Source organism: Podarcis tiliguerta (assembly GCF_965153285.1).
Source record: "Podarcis tiliguerta genome assembly, chromosome: 10".
Classification (NCBI taxonomy): domain Eukaryota; kingdom Metazoa; phylum Chordata; class Lepidosauria; order Squamata; family Lacertidae; genus Podarcis; species Podarcis tiliguerta.
This window is the reverse complement of record NC_139543.1, coordinates 70,588,886-70,604,728: the sequence shown is the minus strand read 5'-3', so window position 1 is coordinate 70,604,728 and position 15,843 is coordinate 70,588,886. Positions and strand designations below refer to the sequence as shown.

Below are 15,843 nucleotides of genomic sequence, written 5' to 3'. Positions count from 1 at the left end.
CCTCCACAGATCTCAGCCGTTGATCCCTCTCAGGTTGCCCTGGGACGGATGCTCAGTGGTGTTGTAAACAAAATGTGCCCTTTTCCCCTTATGGGGTACCCAAGAGCCCGAATAGAGTCCTTACGTAGGTTCCCTATTGGTAGGAGAAAAGAACAGAGGCCAGCCAGAGAATATTGAGAAGCAAAGCAGTTAGTAAGCCTGATCTTTATTAAAGCTGTTGCAACAGGGTGCTCCCCTCACACGCAGGAGGACAGAAGAGGGCTCAGAACCAAGGTGTGCCTGCCCTTATATAGACATTTAAATTCCCTGCCCTGGAGCTCCAGACCACCCCTCCATACATCATACATATATCACAGAAGGGGTGTAACCCAAGACCACCACCCCACAAACATCATACCTGCATCACAGAAAAGGCGGTCTACAACAGAAATCTGAGTGCGTTGTTTATCTCCTGTCTGGCAGGTTATCTGATAATGCCTTATCTGATTGCCTTTCCTTGTACAGCCATACCTCATGTTACGGACACTTCAGGTTACGTCTTTTCAGGTTATGTCTCGCAGCGACCCGGAAGTACCGGAAAGGGTTACTTCCGGTTTTGCTGCTCGTGCATGCGCAGAAACGCCAAATCGCACCGCACATCTGTGCAGATACAGCGTTTCAGGTTGCGAACGGGCCTCCGGAACAGATCCTGTTCGCAACCAGAGGTACCACTGTAGTCTGTCACCCTTTGAAATGCTGACTACTAAATTCCTGTAACGAGGAAGGTTTTTTTCCCACCTCCTCCCTCCTTGCAGAGAAACATTTGGTCAGAGTGGGAGTCAAAATGGCTTCAGGACTGTCTTCCTGTGCTGCTCCAGACATGTGGTTTGCTTGGTACATTTATGAACATGTATTTTATATATATAAGACCTTAAAATTCTTATTATAGTGGCACCACTTCGAGATCTTTCCTTTTGTAGCCTTCCACCAGAGGTGGGCTGGGGAAGGATGCACCCTCTTCAGAGGTCTTCTTCTGCCAGCCCACCACAGTGAAATGTCTCTGCTCGTCAGGGAGGAGTCCCCGGCGCTCATGTCATTGAAGATACAGTGGTACCTTGGTTCTCAAACTTAATCCGTTCCGGAGGTCCGTTCCAAAACCAAAGCGTTCCAAAACCAAGGTGCACTTTCCCATAGAAAGCAATGCAAAACGGATTAATCCGTTTCACTTTTAAAAACAACCCCTAAAACAGTAATTTAACATGGATTTTACTATCTAACGAGATCATCGAACAATAATCAATGTGCTGCCCTATAAAATAAGACAGTATTGTAGGTGATAAATTATTATTTCCTTACCTGCACTGATGATAGTCATTGTTTGGATGGGGGGCTTTTATCCATTTCCACAGTCACACAATCAATTAATCAGTAGCTGAACTGGGTTCCACACAGTCACAAAAATAAATGAACCAAAAAAGCCTCAAAAACAAAAAAGCAAAATAAATAGCAAAGACAAAAGCGCCAAACTTAATCCGTTCCAGAAGTCTCTTTAACTTCCGAAATGTTCGAAAACCAAGGCACAGCTTCTGATTGGTGACCATCCCTTTCTTATGCAGACACCTTTGGAATGTGGTTTCACAAGATGTTCTTGTTGTTTAGTCATTTAGTCGTGTCCACCTCTTCCTGACCCCCTGGACCAGAGCATGCCAGGCCCTCCTCTTCCACTGCCTCCCGCAGTTTGGTCAAACTCATGCTGGTAGCTTCAAGAACACTGTCCCACCATCTCGTCCTCTGTCGTCCCCTTCTCCTTGTGCCCTCCATCTTTCCCAACATCAGGGTCTTTTCCAGGGAGTCTTCTCTTCTCATGAGGTGGCCAAAGTCTTGGAGCTTCAGCTTCAGGATCTGTCCTTCCAGTGAGCATTCAGGGCTGATTTCCTTCAGAATGGATCGGTTTGATCTTCTTGCAGTCCATGGGACTCTCAAGAGTCTCCTCCAGCACCAGAATTCAAAAGCATCGATTCTTCAGCGATTATGGTCCAGCGCTCACTTCCATACATCACCACTGGGAAAACCATAGCTTTAACTATATGGACCTTTGTTGGCAAGCTGATGTCTCTGCTTTTTAAGATGTTGTCCAGGTGTGTCATTGCTTTTCTCCCAAGAAGCAGGCGTTTTTTAATTTTGCGGCTGCACCTTTGGAATGTGGTTTCACAAGATAAGGTACTACAAAGAAATAATAGGCACCTTCTCCGTACACCTGGAGACGTCAAATCAACCTTGGAGGTCCAGCAATCCCAGTTGACATGCTCTGCAATGTTGCAAATGAACGATGCGATGGCTGGCCTAACCCCTCAGAAGCCAGTAATAAATTGCTAAATAGAATCATAGAATTGTAGAGTCGGAAGGTACCCCAAGGGCCATCCAGTCCAATCCCCTGCAAAGCAGGAATCTCGACACGCAATCCCCCATCCAATTGGAAACCATACCGGACCCTGCTTAGCATTGCAAATGTGCTAGCGGTTTTTGACTGCACCGTGAAATTCAGGTGAGTAGCCGGAGAAATGCACAGAGCACAATTCAAAGTGTTGGTGCTGGCCTTTAAAGCCCTAAACGGCCTCGGCCCAGTATACCTGAAGGAGCATCTCTACCCCCATCGTTCAGCCTGGACACTGAGATCCAGCACCAAGGGCCTTCTGGCGGTTCCCTCCCTGCGGGAAGCAAGGTTACAGGGAACCAGGCAGAGGGCCTTCTCGGTAGTGGCACCCGCCCTGTGCAACGCCCTCCCATCAGATGTTAAGGAGATAAACTAATATCCGACTTTTAGAAGACATCTGAAGGTGGCCTTGTTTGGGGATTTTTTTTTAATATTTGATGTTTTATTGTGTTTTTAATATTCGGTTGCAAGCCACAGAATGGACATGGCAAATGGGCACTAGGACCAGGTGTGCAGCCTGGGAGTCCTTTTGGACTCACAGCTGTCTATGGAGGCGCAGGTTAATTCTGTGTCCAGGGCAGCTGTCTGCTATCTCCATCTGGTACTCAGGATGAGACCCACCCTGCCTGCGGACTGTCTCGCCAGAGAGGTGCATGCTCTGGTTATCTCCCGCTTGGACTACTGCAATGCGCTCTGTGTGGGGCTACCTTTGAAGGTGACCCGGAAACTACAACTAATCCAGAATGCAGCAGCCAGTCTGGTGACTGGGGGCAGCTGCTGAGACCATATTACACCAGTCCTGAAAGACCTTCATTGGCTCCCAGTACGTTTCCAAGGACAATTCAAAGTGTTGGTGCTGACCTTGAAAGCCCTAAACGGCCTCGTCCCAGTATACCTGAAGAATCATCTCCACCCCCATCGTTCTGCCCGGACACTGAGGTCCAGCTCTGAGGGCCTTCTGGCGGTTCCCTTGCTGCGAGAAGCCAAGTTGCAGGGAACCAGGCAGAGGGCCTTCTTGGTAGTGGCTCCCGCCCTGTGGAACGTTCTCCCTCCAGATGTCAAAGAGAAGAACAACTACCTGACATTTAGAAGACATCTTTAGAGAAGCTTTTAATGTTTAATAGGTTATTGTATTTTAGTGTTTTGTTGGAAGCCACCCAGAGTGGCTGGGGAGGCCCGGCCAGATGGGCAGGGTATAAATAATAAATTATTATTATTATTATTATCTTCTCACGCCAAACAAACACGCCACGCACCGAAAGTGCATTTCTCCCCGCAAAGGATCCTGGGAAGCCTAGTTTCTAGGGTGCCGTGAAACGTAGTTCTGAGTCGGGTGTCTGCAACTATAGTTCCCATGATTCTTTGCAGAACCCGCTGCAGGCCACGCCCTCCAGCAGCACGCTAGCGGCCCATTGGCCGGCCAGAAGGACACGACAGCTCTTGGGGATCCCTGATTGGCCGGCTGCTTGGTATAAGAACCCAGGGGACAGGCCAGGCTGAGCCCATTTTGGCTCTGACCTCCGAGGGCTTCCTGTGGATTGGGCCAGGAAGAACCTGGGGGGGACCTGCTCAGCTCCACACAAGGGGAAGGCACCCCCAAGTGGGGCAGGCAGCCCCCAAGCATCTCCTTGGGCTGGTGGTATGTAAAATGGGGCAGGCGGAGGGATGGCTGGAACTCTTTTGCTCGGTCCTGGGTTCAAATGGCGCACCCTGCTCCGTTTCTGCTCTATTTCTTAGCAAAAACTAAAAAAGCTTGGGTTTTTTTGATCCCCCATTCCCAAAAGAAATACAGTTAAGATAAATATTTGTCTGTTTGTTTCTTTTTATATAAATATTTTATAATGTAATGTTTTTTCTTTTATGTATGCTATAAATTTGGAAAAATAATAAATTTAGGGGGGGATAAAGAAATGCGAGGTGTCTTCCTGTTTTTTCTAAATTTAGCCGCCTGCCTGCACCACCATCACTTTTATTGCATTTAAATCCCACCAGCTAGCTCTAATTGAATTTTTGAATTTTATTGTTATTCGTGTTTTCATACTGTATTTTATATTGCTTTTATAATTAAGGGTTTTAAAGTGTTTTAGATTTGTTGTTAGCGCCCTGAGCCCGGTTTTTGAACCCGGAAGGGCGGGGTATAAATAATTATTATTATTATTATTATTATTATTATTATTATTATTATTATTATTTTCCTCCCGGACCCTCTGCGCACCCATAACCATTGAAGCGGCAGGAGGCTGCGGGGTTGCAAAGGGAGGCTTAATTCATCAAAGGTCGTCAAATCGATTTGGATGAATACATCGTTGTTATTGAACCAGATTTGCACGCCGCTGCGTCGTGAGAAGACCTCAGAGCGGTTTACAAAAACCACACCCTGTTTTCCCTTGCTCCCATTTTCCTTAATAATAATAATAATAATAATAATAATACTGTAATGGTTTCGAGTCCGACCCTCCAGAGCAGGAGAAAACAAGCTTTTTCCACGTGAAAGTCCTTAAGATATTGGAAGATGGCTCTCATATCTCCTTTCAGCCTCTTCTTCTCCAGGTTAAACACCCCCGACTCCTTCAACCGTTCCTCATCAGGCTCGGTTTCAAGATCCTTCATCATCTTGGCCATAGGTAGTGAAATGTACTTGGAGTCGAGAGTGGATTTCATGCTCTTTATTCAGCTCATAGTAGTGAGGAATGCCAGTTCCCCCAAAATGTCTGCATTATATACATTATTTACACAATAGGCCCCACGTGATTGGCTAATTCCGGGATTCTCCTGTAGGCCAATCAAGTTGCGGATTCACTTTCATCTGGAGCTGGATTGGGTGGCTCCTGTGGACCAATCATACTGCTGCATTCTGGATACTATTGTTCTAGGACCAATCAGACTGCTGCATTCTGGATCCTATCGTTCTAGGACCAGTCAGACTGCTACATTCTGGATCCTATCATTCTAGGACCAATCAGACTGCTGCATTCTGGATCCTCTTGTTCTAGGACCAATCAGACTGCTGCATTCTGGATCCTATCGTTCTAGGACCAATCAGACTGCTGCATTCTGGATCCTATTGTTCTAGGACCAATCAGACTGCTGCATTCTGGATCCTATTCAACTCAGTACATAACAGGTAGGCAACCTAAGGCCCCGGGGCCAGATCCGGGCCAATTGCCTTCTCAATCCGGCCCCTGGACAGTCCGGGAATCAACTTATTTTTACATGAGTAGAATGTGTCTTTTTATTTAAAATGCATCTCTGGGTTATTTGTGTGGCACAGGAATCTGTTCATTTTTTTTTTCTTTTCCAAAATATAGTCCGGCCCCCCACAAGGTCTGAGGGACGGCGGACCGGCCCCCTGCTGAAAAGGTTTGCTGATCTTGGCCTTGCCCAACTTCCAGCTTGTGAATATCCTTCTAAAATTGTGGTGCTCAGAAGTGGACACAGGACTCCCTGCCCTGGCCCAGTATAGTGATTTTACATTGCGCAGGCCATTAATAGTTTTATAATTTAAATGATATACAGGCCTGCTGATATTATCTCCTAACATTTGCTGGACATTTTTATTCAGCCAGGCAATTGCCCATCCTGTCACCATCGGTCCTTAGGACCCATTCTCTGCCCAGTCCCCTTTTAAATTTTTATTTGCAATTAAACGAGGCTTGCGGCGGGACAGAATATTTCCTCTGCAGTTTTCAAAATTGTAGACATTTGGAAACGTTTCTAGGTTTGAGCGGAAATGTTTTGCAATGTTAAAACAAGGAGCTATTTTACAGATAATGAGGTGAAAGGTTAAAAGAAGGGAGAATGTGGTTATAGAAATGCTAAGAATTTATTAAAAGAAAAGAATAAAAGAATAAAAGAATTTTATTTGAAAGTCAGAAAGAGGGAGGGAAGGTGCTCTGTTTGAGCAATGCTTAAGGTGATAGATTTATGTAATAAAATGTGATTAAATATGGAAAACCCAATTAAAAATTAAATAATAATAATAATAATAATAATAATAATATTTTCTCTGCAGTTTTCTTGCTATACTGTGCCCCTTCTCCGTCCTCTGTTCCCCAGACTAAACAGGCTTGTTTCTATTGTATTTTAATATTCTGTTGGAAGCCGCCCAGAGTGGCTGGGGAAACCCAGGCAGATGGGCGGGGTATAAAGAATAAATTATTATTATTATTATTTCTCTTGGTGCCAGGGGTTCGTGCCATCATGACCTTGAACTGCCTGCCACGGAAATGGTCTCTGGCACTGGGACCAGTCTGCTTTTTGCTTTTCCTGGGGGTGGCCCTCTTGCTGCTCCATAGAGCAAGGTAAGTTTCCGAGGATTAAAGGCAGGGGTTAGATAATTTATTACGGCCAAAGACCAGCTCAGATAACATAACACCATGAAAATAGCGTTCATAAAGGTAAAACATACAATCGGAGCAGATTGCAGCAATAGCTCATGAGTTAAAATTGAGTGCACAGCCTGGGAGTCATTCTGAACTCACAGCTGTCCATGGAGGCGCAGGTCAATTCTGTGTCCAGGGCAGCTGTCTGCCAGCTCCATCTGGTACGCAGGATGAGACCCTCCCTGCTCTCAGACTGTCTCGCCAGAGTGGTGCATGCTCTAGTTATCTCCCACTTGGACTACTGCAATGCGCTCTACGTGGGCTACCTTTGAAGGTGACCCGGAAACTACAACTAATCCAGAATGCAGCAGCTAGACTGGTGACTGGGAGCAGCCGCCGAGACCACATAACACCGGTCCTGAAAGACCTACATTGGCTCCCAGTACGTTTCCGGGCACAATTCAAAGTGTTGGGGCTGACCTTGAAAGCCCTAAACGGCCTCGGTCCAGTATATCTGAAGGAGTGTCTCCACCCCCATTGTTCTGCCCGGACGCTGAGATCCAGGTCGGAGTGCCTTCTGGCGGTCCCCTCATTTCGAGAAGCAAAGCTACAGGGAATCAGGCAGAGGACCTTCTCGGTGGTGGTACCTGCCCTGTGGAACGCCCTCCCACCAGATGCCAAAGAGATAAACTACCACCTGAGATTCAGAAGGCGTCTGAAGGCAACCCTGTTCAGGGAAGTTTTTAATGTGTGACATTTTAGTGTATTTTTGGTCTGTGTTGGAAGCCACCCAGAGTGGCTGGGGAAACCCAGGCAAAGGCTACAAATTATTATTATATTATTATTTCTGCCTCCGGCTTCCTTTTCCAGAGAATGGGCTCAAATACAAGAGCAGAAGGAATGCCAGGAACTGATTTGGCTGCTGGAATCTAAGAACCTCTTCTTCGGAAAGTGAGTTTTGACACAGCCCAACGCTAGAGGTCACAAGCGACACGGGGTCTTGTTCCGGCTTGCGACCCAAAATCCACCTCCGCTACCATCACTTTTCTGGTCCCATCTCAAATTCCTGCCCGCAGCTTCAAAAACTTTACCACCTCTCTACCTTCTCTCCATCTAAGCACCGGGAGCGAGCCTGCGCCAACCTTGCGCCCCCATACTACAATTCCCAGCATTACATATCTTTAGGGGCCGGGTGAAAATGTTCATTTTCAACCAGGCCTTGGGCTGATTAACATCTTATTCCCCTTTTAATGTGTTTGGGGGAGGGGCTTATTGGTTTGTTTTTGTTTTTATCATGTAATATCGATAGAGAGATGATAGTTTAGATAGCTAGATGATAGATAGATTGATTGATAAATAGATAGTAGATAGATGATAGATAGATAGATATAATAGACAGATGGTAGATAGATAGATGATAGATAGTAGACAGATGATAGATAGATCTGATCGATAGATAGATGATAGATTAGATAGATAGATAGATAGATAGATAGATAGATAGATAGATGATAGATAGATAGTAGATAGATGATGATGATAGATAGATAGATAGATGATAGAGATAGATAGATAGATAGATAGATAGATAGATAGATAGATAGATGATAGATAGATAGATAGATATAGATTTAGATGATAGATAGATAGATGATAGGTGATAGAATGCTGTGAACTGCCCCACGGTCTACAGATAAAGGGCAACGTGCAAATTTAATAAACAAATAAACAAAACAAAAGTTCCAGTCTCTACCCCCCACACAGTCGCCTACCTGTGGTTTATTTACCCTGGTTTCATTTCATGTCTGTTTGCGTTTGGCAGTGATGTGCAATTGTACATTGTCTATGCATATTGCCATCAGATCCTGTCTGGTAGCACTGTATTTTGCAGCGATCTTGCATAACCTTTTCGAATATTATTATTATTATTAGTAGTAGTAGTAATTTTATTAAACAAGCACACCCACCAGGTACCAGGTGCAATTCCACGCAGCCCTGACCAGAAAACGAAGTCCTGCTGCGTGAGAGCCTTTGATCTCCTTCTCTCTTTCTGTCTCTCGGTGGCAGCTTCCAGTACCGCAAGACGCCCAGGAATCAGAAAAGGATCCGTGCCGTCAAGAAGTGGGATATCTGGAATGAGGACAAGAATATCTTGGAGCACGTGCTGCTCACGGAGGAATGCCAGTGGGACCCGGATGCGGCAGTTGTGGCCCAGTACAGGTAAAAATGCCCTTCCTACGAGATGCCCTTGGAGGCGACAGGTGAGGAGGTGTGTGGACCACCTCCCTTTCCCAGTGCATCCCTAACCTGCCTTCCCTTCCCTTTGCAGGGCAGAACTGGGCCAATGTTGCAAAGCTTCCTCCTTGCTCATCCTGACCAAGGAAAACACCCCTCTGGGATCAAACATCGTCTTTGGGAAGGACGGGCGAAAAGTGCCCGTGAGACCTGACCTCGTGGACCTGCTCCCTGAGGTGCTGGGAAGACTGTTGTTGTTGTTGTTGTTGTTGTTGTATACCTGAAGGAACGTCTCCACCCCCACCATTCTACCCGGACACTGAGGTCCAGCGCTGAGGGCCTTCTGGCCAGTGGCGTAGCGTGGGGGGTGCAGGGGGGGCCGGCCGCACCGGGTACAACATCGGGGGGGGGGCGCTCGCACTCGCAGCTCTCTGCCCCTACTAAAATCCACGGGTTAGGGGGCGCAAATTAATTGCCTTGCCCCACGCTACGCCACTGCTTCTGGCGGTTCCCTGCCTGCGAGAAGTGAGGTTACAGGGAACCAGGCAGAGGGCCTTCTCGGTGGTGGTGCCCTCCCTGTGGAATGCCCTCCCTTCCTTCAGATGTGAAGGCAATAAGAAGCTATCTTATCTTTAAAAGACATCTGAAGGCAGCCCTGTTTAGGGAAGCTTTTAATGTTTAATAGGTTATTGTCTTTTAGTGTTTTGTTGGAAGCCGCCCAGAGTGGCTGGGGAAACCCAGCCAGATGTGCGGGGTATAAATAATAAATTATTATTATTATTATTATTATTATTATTATTATTACTACTGCAGTGGTACCTTGGTTCTCAAACGCCTTGGTACCGAAACAACTTTGAACGCAAACACTGCAAACCTGGAAGCAAGTGTTCTGGTTTGTGAACTTTTTCGGAAGTCGGACGCTCTCTGTTTTGAGCACCACACTTCCGTTTTGAGTGTTACGCCGAGGTTTTTGCTATTTATTCTGCGTTTTTGCAGCTCTTGTGTGTGTGTGTGTGTGTGTGTGTGTGTGTGAGACTGGTGGAACCCAGTTCTGCAACTGATGGATTGATTGTGTGACTGCAGTACATTGTTTATTGCTTTCATTTTTATGGATCAATGGTCTCGTTAGATCGTAAAATCCATGCTAAATTGCTGTTTCAGGGATTGTTTTTAAAAGTCTGGAACGGATTAATCCATTTTGCATTACTTTCTATGGGAAAGCGCGCCTTGGGTTTGGAGAGCTTTGGTTTTGGAACGGACTTCCGGAACGGGTTAAGTTTGAGAACCAAGGTACCACTGTATTATTATAACTTTCCCGTACTATTTCAGACACATGGTTCTTATATTTAGATGTGTGTGCATTTATGAATATTTCTTCTATATTTGAGACCTTAGAATTCTTATAACATATCCTTGGGGTCTCCAAGGGTGGAATCAGCCTTTGGCCAAACTGGCACCTGCCAGCGGCCACAGGGATGCCCAAGACCGCACTCCTGCGTACAAAACCCGGCATTTCTTTCACACGCTGATTTTGAAAACGTTTTAAGACACAGATGTTTCAAAATCTCTCCCTTTCCCCTCAAAACCTCCAGAAATCCACCTTCTCGGAAGTTCAGTACGAGCATTGTGCCGTGGTGGGCAATGGCGGGATCCTGCAGAGAAGCCGCTGCGGGAAAGAGATCGACCAGGCAGACTTCGTAATCAGGTAACTCTTCTTTGAGAGTGATTCAGAGCCCTTGATGTCGGGGGAAGATTCCTTGCTACACTTAGAAACTCCCTGGCGATTGAGATCGATCTTGGAAACTCCCTGGCGATTGAGATCGATCAGGCAAGCGCCTCTGCTGTAGTACCCTTTTGGCCAAAATATTGTTTAGACCAGCCTACCGGGGTGTTTTGGGATGCGGGTGGCGCTGCGGGTTAAACCACAGAGCCTAGGACTTGCCGATCAGAAGGTCGGCGGTTCGAATCCCTGCGACGGGGTGAGCTCCCGTTGCTCAGTCCCTGCTCCTGCCAACCTAGCAGTTTGAAAGCACATCAAAGTGCAAGTAGATAAATAGGTACCACTCCGGCGGGAAGGTAAACGGCGTTTCCGTGCGCTGCTCTGGTTCGCCAGAAGCGGCTTAGTCATGCTTGTCACATGACCCGGAAGCTGTACGCCGGCTCCCTTGGCCAGTAAAGCGAGATGAGCGCCGCAGCCCCAGAGTCGGCCACGACTGGACCTAATGGTCAGGGGTCCCTTTACCTTTACCTTTACCAGGGTGTTTTGAAAAGTGAGGCGAGCTTTAATCTGTTTTCAACTTGTTGTTATTTTAACTTTTCGAAAGTCTTTGGTTATTGTTAAAACAAACAAATAAATCTTGTTGATGGACATACTGATTGATTTTTTATTTTGTTTTTGAGGGTTTGTTTTTTTATAATCCAGCGGTGTATAGATTTTATGAACCAGATATATGGATAAATCACAAAACCATGGTTCATTCAGCTAATGCACTCTGCTTAGCTCAAGTTGAGCAGATCTGGGGAGGAAGGAAGGAAGGACAGGTTTCTGGAATTGTTCTCAAATAGAAATTAAATCTGATCAGGCCCAGGTCTCTTGATATGCTAAAGGTAAAGGTAAAGGGACCCGTGACCATTAGGTCCAGTCGTGACCGACTCTGGGGTTGCGGCGCTCATCTCGCTTTACTGGCCGAGGGAGCCGGCGTACAGCTTCCAGGTCATGTGGCCAGCATGACTAAGCCGCTTCTGGCGAACCAGAGCAACGCACGGAAACGCCATTTACCTTCCCGCCGGAGCGGTACCTACTTAACTACTTGCACTTTGACGTGCTTTCGAACTGCTCGGTTGGCAGGAGCAGGGACCAAGCAATGGGAACTCACCCCGTCGCGGGGATTCGAACTGCCGACTTTCTGATCGGCAAGTCCTAGGCTCTGTGGTTTAACCCACAGCGCCACCCGCATCCCTCCTTGATATGTTAGGATGCCATCAATACCCCTGGAACGTAAAACACTTCTGCTTGGTTATCTAAAAGACGCTAGTCTGGAAAATGATGCAAAAATAACGTTCAACCTGCTACTAAGATAAGATTACCAGATTTTTTTCAATGAATCCGAGGGGCGCTTTTCAACTTCAGTAGAAATGATAGGATTTTGTCAAGGGGACTGATTTGTAAATCCAGGGACTGTCCCTGGGAAACGGGGACATTTGGTAACCTTATACTAAGATTATAACGGCTAAATATCGGGAAGGTAGAGCAGCGCATCTCCTAAATTTTATGAAATAAATACAGTGGTGCCTCGCAAGACGAAAAGAATCCATTCCGTGAGTCTTTTCGTCTTGCGGTTTTTTTGTCTTGCGAAGCAAGCCCATTAGCGGATTAGTGCTATTAGCGCTATTGGCAGTTTAAGGGCTATTAACGCCTATTAAAGGCTTAAGGGATTAGCGGTTTTGCTGCTAAAATGCTTTTAGCAGCTTAGCGCTTCAGAAAAAGGGGTTTTGGAGCGGAAAAAAACCTCAAAAATTTTCGTCAATTTTCGTCTTGCGAAGCAAGCCCATAGGGAAATTCGTCTTGCGAAGCGCCTCTGAAAACGGAAAACCCTTACGTCTTGTGGGTTTTCCGTCTTGCGAGGCATTCGTCTTGCGGGGCAACACTGTAAATAGGATAGTGTTTATCTGAAAGCTGACGCAGACCTGGATTTCCTCTTCCATCTCACCCTCTCCTCTTGCAATCCAGGTTTAGCTTGCCTCCCGCCAGGAATTCCTCGGAAGATGTGGGGTCCAAGACGAGTCTGGTGGCCTTGAACCTCAGCAGCCTGGACTCCAAGTAAGAGGAATGGGGGGCTGGGGGGGCGGCATGCTGAGATGGTGCAGTTGGTGATGCTGAGCAGCTGCCTCGCCCCAAATTAGGTCCGAACTGATACTGGCCTGCTCTCCCAAGAGCGACACTGAGCTCAGCGTAGCTCGTCGGAATAGCAAAGCATTTAAAAATCAGCAAAATGTTTTTAAGAAAACAACCAACACACAACTGCACATGAATAGCACAAAACCAAGCATGAAACAGCTAATGCTGTTCAATACAAGCTCATGATTTAATTGTTTAAAAAGAGCCTTGTGCGTAAACGATGGCTGAAAAAGGACTTATGTGCACCAGCGAAAGGGGTTTCAGCACATCAGAAGAGCCATTGGCTTCATCAGGCCCATGTTGGACTCAGTGGCGTAGCAGGGTCAGGTGGTACCCGGTGCGGAAACTGCCTCAGTCCAGTATCCCTGAAGGAGCATCTCCACCAGCATCATTCTGCCTGGACACTGAGATCCAGCTCCGAGGGCCTTCTGACGGTTCCCTCCCTGCAAGAAGCAAAGCTACAGGGAACCAGGCAGAGGGCCTTCTCGGTGGTTGCACCTGCCCTGTGGAACGCCCTCCTACCAGATGTCAAAGAGAAAAACAACTACCAAACTTTTAGAAGACATCTGAAGGCAGCCCTGTTTAGGAAAGTTTTTAATGTTTGATGTATTTGTCATGTTTTTAATATTCTGTTGGGAGCCACCAGATGGGCGAGGTATAAATAAATTATTAGTATTAGTATTAGTATTAGTATTATCATCATTATCATTATCATTATTATTACAGTGATACCTCGGGTTAAGAACTTAATTCGTTCCGGAGGTCCGTTCTTAACCTGAAACTGTTCTTAATCTGAGGTACCACTTTAACTAATAGGGCCTCCCACTGCTGGCGTGCAATTTCTGTTCCCATCCTGAAGCAAAGTTCTTGACCCGAGGTACTATTTCTGGGTTAGCAGAGTCTGTAACCTGAAGCATCTGTAACCTGAGGTAAAGGTAAAGGGACCCCTGACCATTAGGTCCAGTCGTGGCCGACTCTGGGGTTGTGGCGCTCATCTCGCTTTATTGGCTGAGGGAGCCGGCATACAGTTTCTGGGTCATGTGGCCAGCAGGACTAAGCCGCTTATGGCAAACCGGAGCGGTACCTATTTATCTACTTGCACTTTGATGTGCTTTCGAACTGCTAGGTTGGCAGGAGCAGGGACCGAACAACGGGAGCTCTGTCGCGGGGATTTGAACTGCTGACCTTCTGGTCGGCATGTGCTAGGCTCTGTGGATTAACCCACAACGCCACCCGCGTCCCTCCGTAACCCGAGGTACCACTGTATTATTATTATGTATCCCCACGCGTGTGTTACTTGTTTCCTGCTTCCTTCTCCTTTCCTTTCCTCCTCCCACAGGTACCAGGGCTCCCAGAGGAAGCGTCTTGCGGATGCCCTGCGCCCCTACCGGGATGCCCTCCTCCTCCTCCTCCCCACCCTCCAAAGCCATGCCAGGAACCCCCCTCTGCATCCGCTGGAGGACTCGGATGTGCTGCAGCGGGCCTCTTTCTTGAACCCCCAATACCTGGACGCCCTGGGGAGCTACTGGACCCGCGAGGGCTTCCAGCCCGAGTGCCTCTCGCCCAACTTTGCCTTCGTCAGCCTGGCTCTGGAGCTCTGCCAGCGCATCACTCTCTACGGCTTCTGGCCCTTCGCGCATGGCCTGAGCGGCCAGCCCTTCCCACGCCACTCCCAGGTGCGCATCAGGCCCAGGGAGTTCTCCTGCTACCTGAAGATGTACCTGCAGGGCATCCTGAGACTGCGGCTGGGCAAATGTCAGTGAGAAACAGGAAAATCTCTCTCTCTGGGGTAAGGAGGAGGTTGGGTTTCCAAACAGGCACCTCTTGAAGGTTTTCTCGCAGACTTCAGTTCTGGCGTGGGCAAGCCATTTTGGAGAAGCTTTCGGTGTTGCTGGACTCCATCTCCCATCTTCCACCAGGAGCGCAGAGGGATGATGGGAGCTGGAGTCTGGCGATACCGCTTGGAGGGACCCCACGGGCTTCTGGAGGAGGAACAGGGTTGTTTAGTACTACCAGAGTCTCCCGAATGGGGAAAAGGGGGTCCTTTCAGAAGGCTAACGTCGTCCCCCGCTCTTTTTCTGAGAGTAGAGTTCTGTGAACAGCCTGAACGAAGAGCTGGAGGTGGACGTGCGCCCCTGCACCCCAGAAATAAGCGTCGGGCAGTGGACATCTAGGACCCATCCCCATAACTTGCCCTTCAGTCTAGAGAACCAGCTAGTTGTCACGGCTTGCAAAGCCCCCTTTCGACCAAGCTGCGTCTTCTTTCCCTGTTCTTGGCCCTCTGCCTTTGCCGCAAGTGGTCAAAATGGTCTCAGGGGCCAAATGGGTAGGGCTGTCCGGCTGCAGGGCCATGCAAACAGAGGTTTCCCCGTCCCCGGATAAGGGAGGTCGTTGGTGCATTCCTAAGGGGGGCAGTCTCCCAGCCATGGAGACGGAGGTACAAGGAACCCCCCCAAATTTGTCTGCAGTGCAAGGGCATTCAAACCCCAACAACTTATTCCGGCTGCTCCTAAACAGTCAGGAGCCAGGGAGCTGCTTCAGCCACCGTCACCGGAAGTGAGGATTTCCCCCGGTAGAGTTTCTCGGTTTCGTTGGTGTTTGTGGGATGTCTGTGGCGGAGAGCAGGAACTGGCCGTCGCACTGCCTTCTTCATCTCAGCTCTTTGGAAAACTACTCGGTCCGTTTTGGAGCACATCAAAGTGCATTGCTGGGCGCTTGGGCAGAAAGTTGCCCTTGCCAGGGAAGCAGAAAGACACTTCCCAGATTTATAGCGGAGCAATAGGCGGTCTGATCCCCAACCTGCTTTCCACACCAATCCTACTTTTACTGTGTTGTTAGTTGTTGTTTTACACCTTAATGCTTTTTCATGTGTTCCGTTGAGGCCGCAGGGCCTGGGTTCATGTCTGTTCAGATCTTCAGAAACAAATGTAAAGAGAAATCAGAGAGGTTCTGAAATAAAACTTGATACAAGCGCA

The 15,843-nt window shown here is 47.6% G+C and overlaps 1 protein-coding gene across 2 annotated transcripts; it reads left to right on the top strand.

Annotated features, from left to right (window-relative positions):
• Nucleotides 1-3,951: 3,951 nt before the first annotated feature.
• Nucleotides 3,952-15,843, top strand: LOC310659163 (alpha-2,8-sialyltransferase 8F-like). Of its 2 annotated transcripts, none has more exons than XM_083402352.1 (8): nt 3,952-4,049; nt 6,600-6,714; nt 7,606-7,686; nt 8,803-8,955; nt 9,065-9,206; nt 10,563-10,675; nt 12,701-12,790; nt 14,208-15,843. In XM_083402352.1, the coding sequence occupies exons 2-8, from the start codon at nt 6,614-6,616 to the stop codon at nt 14,629-14,631; spliced, it is 1,104 nt and encodes a 367-aa protein (XP_083258478.1). In that variant the 5' UTR covers nt 3,952-4,049; nt 6,600-6,613; the 3' UTR covers nt 14,632-15,843. The 2 variants fall into 2 exon arrangements, with proteins under 2 accessions (XP_083258478.1, XP_083258479.1); XM_083402353.1 differs by having other exon boundaries at nt 3,952-4,052.